At 38.3% G+C, this 12,816-nt stretch overlaps 1 protein-coding gene across 4 annotated transcripts in view; it reads left to right on the forward strand.

Annotated features, from left to right (window-relative positions):
• TASP1 (taspase 1) overlaps positions 1 to 12,816 on the forward strand; it is a 314,709-nt gene that overhangs the window by 117,039 nt on the left and 184,854 nt on the right. For all 4 annotated transcript variants that reach the window (XR_010751729.1, XM_066387123.1, XM_066387124.1 and 1 more), the window contains one exon: positions 6,352 to 6,458. Coding sequence is in view for 3 of the 4 variants with exons in the window: in XM_066387123.1 (XP_066243220.1) it covers positions 6,352 to 6,458 (107 nt within the window). In the remaining variant the exon portion in view is untranslated. The remainder of the gene's footprint in view (positions 1 to 6,351; positions 6,459 to 12,816) is intronic.

Raw genomic sequence — 12,816 nt, forward strand, 5'->3', positions numbered from 1 at the left:
TATTTTTATTTATTCATTATAGAGAAGAGAGGGGTAGGGGGAGAAGTACAAAGCATCAACTCCCACACATGTGCCTTGACCAGGCAAGCCCAGGGTTTCGAACATGCAACCTCAGCATTTCAGTTTGACACTTGATCCACTGTGATACCACAGATCAGGCAGATCTTTGTATTTTAATTGATGTATTTATTCTATTTACATTTAATGTAAATTACCTATATATTTGGATTTGAATCTACTTTTTACTTTCTATTTGTCCCACGTGGTCTATCCTCCTTTTATCTCATTCCTTGACTTCCTTAGGATTATTTTATATTTTATTTTCTATCAATATGTTTGTTTTACCTTCTATTACCATTCTGTTGCAGTTAACAGAGATTTCAACATGCATACTTACTTACTAAAGTCTATTAGAAAATACTACCTTTTATCAATTCTGAGACAATACAAAAGCTATAGAATACTTGAATGAATTACATTTAACATTTCCTCAACTTTTGTTTTCATATTTTTAAGTGTATATGTATTTAAAACACCACGAGACATTAATTATTGCTTTGTTACAATTTTCATTTAGATTTGTCTAAGTAGTTACCCTTTGTTGTACTTATTTTTCCCCACCCCACTTTATTTTTTCTTTGTGCTTTTACTTTATTTTATTTTCTCTATTTCTGAGGAATATCCTTTGGTATTTTTATTAGTACTGTATAGGTATTGCTGGTGATAAATTTGCTCATCTTTGTTTATCTAAACATTTTCATTTCACCTTTATTTTGGAAGGATATTTTCCCTGGATATAGTGTCTATCATTCTTATTTTCTTTCTTTCTTTCTTTTTTTTTTTTTTTTTTGTATTTTTCTGAAGTAAGAAGGGGGAGGCAGAGAGATAGACTCCCACATGTGCCTGACCAGGATCCACCCGGCATGCCCACTAGGGGGTGATGCTCTGCTCTGCCCACCTAGGGTGTTGCTTTGTTGCAACGAGCCATTCTAGCACCTGAGGTGGAGGCCATGGAGCCATCCTCAGCGCCCAGGGCCAACTTTGCTCCAGTGGAGCCTTGGCTGCAGGAGGGGAAGAGAGAGATAGAGAGAAAGGAGAGGGGGAAAGGTGGAGAAGCCGATAGGCCAGGGGTCCCCAAACTATGGCCCGTGGGCCGCATGCAGCCCCCTGAGGCCATTTATCCGGCCCCCACCGCACTTCCGGAAGGGGCGCCTCTCTCATTGGTGGTCAGTGAGAGGAGCATAGTTCCCATTGAAATACTGGTCAGTTTGTTGATTTAAATTTACTTGTTCTTTCTTTTAAATATTGTATTTGTTCCCATTTTGTTTTTTTACTTTAAAATAAGATATGTGCAGTGTGCATAGGGATTTGTTCATAGTTTTTTTTATAGTCTGGCCCTCCAACGGTCTGAGGGACAGTGAACTGGCCCCCTGTGTAAAAAGTTTGAGGACCCCTGCGATAGGCGCTTCTCCTGTGTGCCCTTGGCTGGGAATTGAACCCAGTACTTCCACATGCCAGGCTGACGCTCTATAACTGAGCCAACCGGCCAGGGTATTCATTCTTATTTTCTTTATTTAATGTGTGTTGTTATGGACTTTTATGATTTTAATGTAATTTATGGATAGTATTTGCAATAATTAAATCTGTGGATTGTTGGCTTTTTAGCATTTTGGAAAAATTTTTAACCAATCTTAAAAAATATTATTTTTCTATTCTTTACCTTACCTCTGAAGTTCTGATTAGATATATAATACACCTTCTTATATTGTCTTTTCTATTGCTTAATCTTTCTTCTGTATTTTTCATCATTTTATCTTTTTAGCCACATTCTAGATAACTTTTTTCTGATCAGTCTTCTAATTCACTGATTTCTTTTTCTATATCCTGTGACTACTAAGTATGTACATTGAGATTTAATTTGGTAATTTGCCTTTTTATTTCTAGAAGTTCTGGTTTTTTTCTTTAAGAATCTGTAATTTATTTTACTTTTTAGTATACAGTATAGATATTTTTATGTGTTTTGTTTAGTCTTTAATCTTTATGATACTTGTTTTTTCTTTTTAAGTTTTTTTTTTACAGGGACAGAGAGAGAGAGAGTCAGAGAGAGGGATAGATAGGGACAGAGAGACAGGAACGGAGAGAGATGAGAACCATCAATCATCAGTTTCTCGTTTCTAGTTGTTCATTGTTAGCTTTCTTATATGTGCCTTGACCACGGGCCTTTAGCAGACTGGGTGACCCCTTGCTTGAGCGAGTGACCTTGGGTCCAGTCTAGTGAGCTTTTTGCTCAAGCCAGATGAGCCTGTGCTCAAGCTGGCGAGCTCGGTGTCTCGAACCTGGGTCCTCCTCATCCCAGTCTGATGCTCTATCCACTGCACCACTGCCTGGTCAGGCCTTTTTAATTTTTTTAAAAATTATTTTTATTTATTCATTTTAGAGAAGAAGGAGAGAGACAGAGAGAGAGAGAGAGAAAGAGAGAGAGAGAGAGAGAGAGAGAGAGAAGGAGAAGGGGGGAGGAGCAGGAAGCATTAGCTCCCATATGTGCCTTGACCGGGCAAGCCAAGGTTTTTGAACCGGCAACCTCAGCATTCCAGGTCGACACTTGATCCACTGCGCCACCACAAGTCAGGCCTCTTTTTAATTTTTAAGGGAATACTTGTTTTATATTGTACCTAATTATTCCATTTTATGTGTTACAGATTGGGATTTTTTTCTGCTTAATTTTATTCAGGGTGCCTCATTTCCTTTGTGCCTGATTATCTTTGACTGTATGTTTATTATTGCCCTTGAATAATTATTTGTGTAAACTCACTCATGTCCTTCTCCAGATGTTAGTTTTTGCTTTTACTTTTGCCAAGTTTATGTGCATGGTGAATGGGAAACACTCCTGTTTCTCTTTTACTTTCATCCTGCTATCACACTTACAACTCCCTACATCACTCCTGACGTCAGATGTGGGGCTTTTCTACACCAAGCAATTCTCTAATGCCACCTGGGTGTCCTGCAGTTTAATTCAATCCTCACACTAATGGAGCGCAGGGCTCAGTCCCATAAGACTGGACCTCGCCTGCTTTAGGTGCCAATCCCAAGCCCCGTTTGTCACCTGTGCCTTCTGTCTGACTTCTATAAATCAGAGGTTCCCTTGACCCCCTCTTTGGATTTGATTAATTTGCTACAGTTGCTCACAGAACTCTCGAGAGCAGTTTACTTACTAGAGTACCAGTTTATTACAAAGGATATTAAAGGATATGAACGATCTGTGTGGAAGGGTCCTGAGTACAGGAGATTCTGTTCTCACGGAGTTGGGATGTTCTGCCTTCTCAACACAGGTATGTGTTCAGCCACCTGGAAGCTCTCTGAGCTTTGTATTTGGGGGATTTTTACGGAGGTTTGTAGGCATGATTGTTCATTAACTTAATAGCCAGTACCATTCTCTTTCCCAGAGAATGGGATAAGGTTGAGAGTTCCAAGTATTTTTTTTTGTTTTTTTTGTTTTGTAAATTTAAGTGAGAGGACAGGAGATAGACAAACTCCTGCATGCACCCTGATCAGGGTCCATCTCGTGACCCTTGGCTGGGCCCGATGCTCTGCCCACGTAGGGCCATGCTGGCAACTGAGCTATTTTTAGTGCCTGAGGCGGATGCTCCACAGAGCCATCTTCAGTGCCTGGGGCCAATGCTCTCGAGCCAATTGAGCTGTGACTGTGGGAGGAGAAGAGATAGAGAGATAGATAGATATATATAGAGAGAGATTGAGAGAGAAAAGGAGGAGGAGGGTTAGGGATGGAGAAGTAGATGGTCACTTCTCCTGTGTGCCCTGACTGGGAATTGAACCTGGGACTTCCACACATAGGGTCGATGCCCTACCACTGAGCCACTGGCCAGGACCGAGAGTTCTAAGCTTTTAATCATGGTTTTGTCTTTCTGGTGACCCATACCCATTCTGAAACTATGCAGAAGCCCACTAAGAGTTGCCTTAGCAAAACAAAAGACACCCATATCATTCCTTGAAATTTAAAAGGATTTAGGAGTTCACTCTTCTTTAGGAACTGGAGTCAAAGAACCAATGTTAGAATAAAAAATGGTCCTAGTGCTCTTATCACTTAGGAAATTATGAAGGTTTTAAGAGCTCTGTGCCAGGAATCAGGACAGAGGCCACTATATATATTTTTTTTCCTTTCTTTTTTTATTTATTGATTTTACAGAGGGGCGGGCGAGTGAGAAGTACCAACTCATAGTCGCTTCAGTTTAGTTGTTCACTGAGTGCCTGTTGTATGTGCCTTGATCTGACAAGCCCAGGGTTTCAAACCAGCGACCTCAGCGTTCTAGGTTGAAGCTCTATCCACTGTGCCACCACAGGCCAGGTGAAACCACTATATATTTTCTATGATTTCACACAATATTAATCAGAATCTACTTAAACTTAGTTATAATCTTATTATTCCCTGAATTACCTAAGCCAGTGGTCCCCAACCTTTTTTGGGCCATGGACCGGTTTAATGTCGAAAATATTTTCACGGACTGGCCTTTCGGGTGGGATGGATAAATGTATCACGTGACCGAGACAAGCGTCAAGAGTGAGTATTAGACGATGTAACAGAGGGAATCTGGTCATTTTTTTAAAATAATAAACATCATTCAGACTTAAATATAAGTAAAATGGAAATAATATAAGTTATTTATTCTTTCTCTGTGACCGGTACCAAATGGCCCACGGACCGGTACTGGTCCGCTGCCTGGGGGTTGGGGACCACTGACCTAAGCCACATGCTTGCAAATCTATGCAAAGGCCCCAGTCAAGCCAAAAGTTCTCAGGGATAGCTTTTTTCTTTCCAGTTACCCCCACCTCCCCTTCTTTTCTTCCACCTCCTCCTCCTTTATTCCACCTCCTGATCTGCCATAATCTAAGACAACCTTGCCTGGATCCACTCCGTATTGGGATAGAGAGTAGGGGCAGACTTGCATAGTTCTGAGTCAACCCTGCTGTGAGTTTGTTAGCCCTTTCAATACCCAGCTTATTCTGGGAAGTGTCTACAATACCACTCTACTTTCAATGGACTCTGGGCTTGCATTATCTCTCCTTGATGCCATTTAACTAAATAGTTTGTGGTAGTGTTGGCAAATGCTCACAGTCTTAGTAATAGCTTTAGTCTTCAGTTTACTCCCAGAATTTAGCTTGGGACTTTTAATAGGTTTTAAATGCTTTTAAAGTGATGGTTTTTGATATTATAATTTAACATTTTTAGTAATATTCTATAGGAGAATTACTCTGAATAATGTAGTCTGCCATTATCAGAAAGCTTTGGTAATCTCTTCAGTGTTATATTCTAGTTTGTAATCTCTTTTATTGCTGAATCTGATTGGCTGTTTAAATCTGTATATCGTTTTAAATTTTAAATTATTATATTTATTACTTTAAGAAGCTTTATCTGGTTCTTCTTCAAGTCTACCTGATCATTTTATTATCTTTTGTTCCTTAGTTATATTTTCAGTGTCCTTTTACTTCTATGAGCATAAACATGTTTTCTATTCTGTATCTGATTATTTCACTGTCTGAGGTCTTTGGTTTCAGTTGAATTATGCTTGCTGGTATTTGGAAAACTTATTCTTGGTAGTTTATCTCTTGTATGTTTTGTTAATTTTTGAAAAAAAAAACTATGGGCACACGTTAACTGGAACATAGGAATTCTCTGAAGTCTGGTAAGATAAGGTGTGTTTTTCTAGGCAGTACCCATATTTGTGTTGTATGGGTTTTTGAAGCACTGGCACACTGAGATAATTTTTGAGTTTTTTTTAGGCCACCCAGGTAATATGAATTCTCCTCTAAATCCATCTGAAAGCCTTTTTAGCTCCTGAATTTAGATAATAGAGACTTGTCTTCCCTTACATATAAATCCAAGGCTGAGACCTGCAAGTTCCCTTTTCTTCTGCATACGGTAGTCTTTCTGGTTGTCCCTTTCACTGGGCATACCCCCCTTTAGGGTGTCTTTACTTTTATTTGTGGATGATCTTCAGCACGCTTCCTTGTGCTGCATTGTCTCTTGGTTTCACCCATTGGATCTTATGCACAGAGACCTTCAGTACTGAAGTTGGCAGTGATATGCATTAGCAGATAACTATGGGTAGCATCTACCTTCAGGGCTCACTTGTGTCTTTGGATTTTACCTTTTTCTTATTTCTTTAATCTTAGGATTTTCCTCTTATTTTCTCACCACTTCAGTGTACATTGGAAAGACTTTCTATACCGTTTATCCAACATTTTAAAGGATTTTGTCCTGAGAAGACTCTTCAGGATATCTCATCTGCCCCATTCCCTAATATTTATCAAATGTTATTTTTAATTTTTTTATAGGATTCAGTTTAGCTGCATTTAAAAGAAACAAGAGGAAACTAGAGCTGGCAGAAAGGGTGGAAACAGATTTCATTCAACTAAAGAAAAGAAGACAATCAAGTGAAAAGGTCAGGAAGTATTTGGAATATTTACCATTAATGTATCATAATGATTCATTTGCATTTAAATATATAAGCTTTAAAATAATGTGATCCAGTGGAAACATAATGCATGCCACATACGTACTTTAAAGTTTTCTCATAGTTTCATTAAAAAGAAACAGGTGAAGTAAATTTTAATAATTTATTTAAACTAGTGAATCCAAAATATCACTTAAAAATGTAACCAATGAAAAAAATCATTAGTGAGCTATTAAACTTTTTTTGTGTGTGTTAAGTCTTCTAAGCCAGCGTGTATTTTACTCTCCCAGCACATCTTAATTGTGTCACTGAACTTACACTGGAAATATTTGGTCTGTATTTAGATTTCATAAAGATAACAGTTGAGCCTGACCAGTCAATGGCGCAGTGGATGGAGCATCGAACTGGAATGTGGAGGACCCAGGTTTGAAACCCCAGGGTCACTGACTTGAGCACAGGCTTATCCAGTTTTAGCATGTACTCACAACTTGAGCATGGGGTCGCTGGCGTGAGTGTGGGATCATAGACATGACGACATGATCACTGGTTCAAGCCCAAAGGTCACCGGCTTGAAGCCCAAGGTCGCTGTTTTGAGCAAGAGGTTACTTGCTCTGCTATAGCCCCCCCAGTTAGGGCATATATGAGAAAGCAATCAATGAACAACTAAGGTGCCGCAATGAAGAATTGATGCTTCTCATCTCTCTCCCTTTCTATCGGTCTGTCCGTATCTGTGCCTCTCTCTGTCTCTGTCTTGTAAAAAAAAAAGATAACAGTTGAAATATTAGTTTACATGACAAGTTATTCCAAACATACTTAAAACTTTACAATAATTGATTTGAAAGTGTTTTAAAATTAAAATTTAATAAAATTAAAAATTTAATATCTCATTTGCCCTCACCACATTTTAAGTGTTCAGTAGCAACATGTAGTTGATGGCTACTGATTTGAGCCTTGCAGCTTTATTTATTTATTTATTTTGACAGAGACAGAGAGAGGGACAGATAGGGACAGACAGACAGGAAAGGAGAGATGAGAAACATCAATTCTTTATTGCAGCTCCTTAGTTGTTCATTGATTGCTTTCTCATATGTGTCTTGACTGGGGACCTACAGCAGAGCAAGTGACCCTTTGCTCAAACCAGGGACTTTGGGCTCAAGCCAGTGAGTGATCTTGGACTTCAAACCAGCAACCCTTGGGCTCAAGCCAGCAACGATGGGGTCATGTCCACAATCCCATGCTCAAGCCAGCGACCCCGTGCTCAACCTGGATGAGCCTGTGCTCAAGGCAGCGACGTCGAGGTTTCGAACCTGGGTCCTCTGCATTCCAATCTGACGCTCTATCCACTGTACTACAACCTAGTCAGGCCTTGCAGCTGTAGATGGTGACTTTCAACATGGCTATTTGGGGGATAGAGTATGTTGTAAAGAAATGTATATATTAGATTTATGTAGTTTTTTTTAAAATTTACATTCTAATTACAGGCCTCTGTTTCTCATTGTTATATGTTCTTTATTTGCATTTCACACATTAATGTACCATCATGAGTCCATGTGTGGCATTTCTTAGGTGTTCGAGAGGTGGAAAGAAATTGAAAACCACAACATTCTTGCTTAGTCTATGGTTGAGGGATTCATTAGCACATAGTTCATGATGGGTGTCTCATGTAACAGTTATTTGATGTGCTTTGGCATCTTAATACTGGTCTATGAGTTTTATTATAGTTTTATTTGATTTACTTATATATAAATGCATAATAAATCATCTTTCATAGTGACAGATTTTCCCCTGTATGTTGTCACATTGAACAACTATTCAATAATTTTGATCCAAATCTTTTTATATTTCTGCCAGAGGAAAGTCTGAATTTAGGAAGAAAATGAGCAGTCTAGTAAGTAGACCTTGGTAAAAGTGGATGACAGTGTGGTTCCATTTCTCAGGTTTTTGTATCCCTGTGATACCTGAGTAAGAAAATTTAGGACTGTTGTTCTTTTATAAAATTGTGATAAAATTTGCATATGGTGAGCAATTTAATCATTTCTGTAAATGTATATACTCATGTACCTATCAAGATGTAGGACATTCTGGTTCCTTATAAGTGTGTATATAACCTAGGTCTACCTTGTCTCTTATGGTAAGTGTAATAAAACATGCTCTCAGAAAGAAAAGACCACCAGATAATGAATCAATTGAGCAGAAAATTAAAAATTTTAATAGGAAGTATAGTAATTTTTAGAGATAGGGTAGGAAAGGGCAAATAGCTGTTTTCTAAATCAACCTGCATTTAGTTTATTTCTCCCTGTCCTGTCTGTATAGTTTCAGCATAGTTTTGGTGTGCCTGCATTGACTGAGGCCTGGTGCTCCCGTTTGTTGTGGCTATAGAAAAGAAGCTGTGAGTTGGGTATGTAAATATAAGAAAAAGAATACAGTGTTTGGTAACTTTCCTTATGTTCACATTTTATTAGTGTTGAAGGAAATAAATACTGTCTTGAAAAGAGGATGCAGTAGAATATGTCAGTATTGTATTTAATTAATTAGTTAATTAATTAAGTGAGAGGTGGGGAGGCAGAGAGACAGATTACTGCATGTACCCCAACCGGGATCCACCCAGCAAGCCCACTATGGGGTGATGCTCTGCCCATCTGCGGCTGCTGCTCTGTTGCTTGGCAACCAAGCTACTTCAGCACCTGAGGTTAGGCCATCAAGCCATTTTCAGTGCCTGGGGCCAACTTGCTCGAATGCAGCCATGGCTGTGGGAAGGGAAGAGAGAGAGAAAGAAGAAAAATAGAGAGAAAAGGGAGGGGTAGAGAAGCAGCTGGTCACTTCTTCTGTGTGCCCTGACCAGGAATTGAACCCTAGACTTTCACACACTGGGCTGACACTCTACTGCTGAGCCATGGGGCCTAAAAAAAGTAGATAAATTTAGAAATTTTTGATATATTGATTTTTTTTTGAAAAAGTAATGGTTTGGACATCATAACAGTATTAATAGAAGTAAAAATTAATGCAAGAAAAATATGAAATCAGCTTGTTACCTCAATAAATTAGAGTGCTTCTGTTTTCCTTAGTCTTTGGCATTGACATTTACTTTTGACTTAGTTTAAAATAAGCAGGGTTCATCCATGGAATGCTTTTAGCTGCAAACAGTAGAAAAGCTGACTGTATGGCCTGACCTGTGATGGCACAGTGGATAAAGCATTGATCTGTAATGCTGAGGTTGCCAGTTCGAAACCCTGAGGTTGCTTGGTCAAGTCACATATGGGAATTGATGCTTCTGCTCCTCCTCCCTTTCTCTCTCTCTCTCTCTCTCTCTCTCTCTCTCTCCCTCTCTCTCTTGCCTCTCTAAAATGAACAAATAAAAAATTTAAGAAAAGAAAAAAAGGCTTACTGTGGTGTAGGAAATGCACATTTGTTCCCTGCTTCCTGGCCCTCTGCCACGTAATGCACAGTTTGAAGGTGGCTTGGTTGCAGGCATTAATTTAGATTTCCAGTGATTATAGGACCAGCACATCTGGGATTCTCTTTGGCCTTTCTATCATGCCTTCTGGTTTATGAATATGATTCAGCTCCTAAAATTTTAGATGTCACATTTGCATTCAAGGTGAGAAGGAAAGAGTGGAGGGGGAGTGGGGAGATAGTGCCAGATGTGCTTGTCACTTTTTAACTGGTATGCAAGTTTTTCAGAATTTCCCTCAATAGTCTTCTCATTTGGCGGGGAAGTAGCGGAGAGTAGGCACAATTCTATCACAATGGCTGCTCCTGGCTGCAAGGGAGACTGGGAAAATGAGGGGATTGTTTTAAGTACTATCTCATAGCTCATGGCTTGCTGATGGGCACATTGTCTTCTCAAACAAAATATGTAGTGGTTTTTGTTGCCAAAGAAGGAGTAGGAGAGAGGTTACCTAATAGGTAGATCATTGGTAGTGTGTAGCATAAATGGAGAAAGTTCTTTATCTCCTTCTTCACAATTAACATGTCTGTTGTTATAGCAAACCAATATTTGGTTAAGCAGCTAATCTACACATAAATCAAATAAAAACACATTTTGTCTTGACTTAAGATATATAGATTTTAGGACATAATATTAAAAAATGCAGAATATGAATTTTTAGTAATCGTCTGTTCTTAGTAATTGGCATCTCTGTTTCATCCATGCTTATTTTTTGTGACTTAGAGGGAAGACGTGCAGGAGAAGGAAAAGATTACTATTAACTAGTATTGTGTACTGTCAAGATAATAGCCGTTTACTTTCCATTCCACTCTCCTCTCTGGGTAGACCCAACTCTTCTGGATTGTTCTTTTACCTCCTGTTTCCATTATGATGTACACAGTCCATACTATTCATAGTAGAGCCAGACCATAAGAGTGAGTGGACAAGTTGCACATGACTAAAGGGGTCTTCATGGCAAAAAATTATGCTGTTCCATGACCTTTATTTTGTTAAAACATTAAAAACTGTTCATGTTGGTTATAAATGCATAGGGAAACAAACAAAAATAGTAAAACAAACATTTATTTAGTGCACTAACTTAAAACATTAGAAGCATTAAGAATTCAAGTGTTTTATATCTGTGTAAAAACTTATCAAGAGTAGTGTGAACAGTGCTTGCTTTCTTGTCTTATAACTTATGACATGGAGTGAGCATTTTTTTAGGTCATGGTGAATTCTCAAACTCCTTTTTAATTTTGAATCAGCTTATAAAATTTTATCCTTTGCTCTTTCCGTCTTATGAAATGTCCTCTAGAGTTTTTCTTTTCTTTTTTAAAAAAATTTTATTGATTGATTTTACAGAAAGGTGGGCAGGAGCAAGAAGTATCAAGTCATAGTTGCTTCTTGTTGTTATGTGCCTTGACCAGGCAAGGCCAATGTTTCGAACTGGTGACCTCAGCATTCCAGGTCAACACTCTATCCACTGTGCCACCACAGGCCAGGCAGAGAATGTCTTTAATGTCAAGTTTTTTGCCAGTGCCACTTCCTCTGGGAATTTTACTTTTTTTTTTTTTTTTGACGACTACATTTCTTATTTATGTTGATATATTTGTTTTCATTAAGTTCCTTTGACTGTTGGTGTAGAGTCTCTTAAATGCTAGTGGTGTTGAACATTACCATGGTCAACCATTTCTTCTATAACATCATATATATTTTTTATTAAATTTCACTTCCAACATTATCACTTTTTGTTTCTTTGCTTCACTGTCTTCTTTGTTGGCCAGTTCCCTCTTTTGATCAGTTTTTGTAAAATGTCATGTGGTTCAATTGCTGGGAGACAAGGAGACAGCTTTACTCTTTGTGAACAGTGACCCATCACTGACAGAAATGACATGATTAGTCACCGATCCTGATGAGTAGTGATCTGTGGATTGAAGAACTAGCAGCGAAGTTTGTACTTGATTCAGTTGCTCAGAGTTAATATATGCTGCGGTAACTGAAATTTGAACCATGTTATTGAGTGACTGCTATTACTTAACTAAACTGTGGTAACTAAAATGGACATAGATTAGAATTGGGCAGAGTGAGGACTGTGTTTCTGTAAAAGAACCAGAGCTGTTTGTCCTGTGGTTTCCTTCGCCCCGAGTTTTGCTGATCCCATGTTCATGGTGTAGTTCAGCATGTTCCTCTGTCTTTTGTCTTCCCTGAAGACTGGTTTCTGGCTCTCCCCTGGCAGTATTGCCATGGACTGTCTTGTTGTTAGAATATTTTTCAGTAATTTTGTGGTCTATGGGATGAGATTATGACATATTTTAAATTTATTTATTTTTTGCTTTATTTTGATACAAAAACAAAATGGTAGTTATATGGGTATTAATCTTTATTACACACTGCACGCAAAAATTAGCGGATATTTTATCACTTCATAATCGTTTTAAAATATCCCCTAGTTTTTGTGAGCAGTGTATTTGAATAAGGAAACCTTTCTTTTGGAAGGAAGACGTTAACTCATTGGCCAATTGCTATTCTTGGCTTATGCCACAGGACTGACTGAGTTGCTGCAAAGATGCTCACATTGGGGAAACAAACAGACTCAATTCATACCATAATCTAGATTTCACAAATATCAGTTTCAAACAGCTAGCCCTGAATATTACTGGAAGGGACTCTTTTATTATTAGAGTATTAAAAGAGGTTGGGGGTATTGTTTGATCTCAACATTTTTGATGTTTCAAGCCTTTTTTTTTTCCTCTTCATTTTTCACAAGCATATTGTCGAAATAGTTTCCATGTCTTTTTCTTTAATAACAGATTTTACAGTTGAATGTACATAGAATTCTTTGCTTCCTCCCACCACTTTTCCAAAGTAATTTAAGTTTTCAATTAATTTCATTGGTTTTTAGATAAAGCAGTTCTTGTA

Source organism: Saccopteryx leptura, chromosome 5 (genome assembly GCF_036850995.1).
Source record: "Saccopteryx leptura isolate mSacLep1 chromosome 5, mSacLep1_pri_phased_curated, whole genome shotgun sequence".
Classification (NCBI taxonomy): domain Eukaryota; kingdom Metazoa; phylum Chordata; class Mammalia; order Chiroptera; family Emballonuridae; genus Saccopteryx; species Saccopteryx leptura.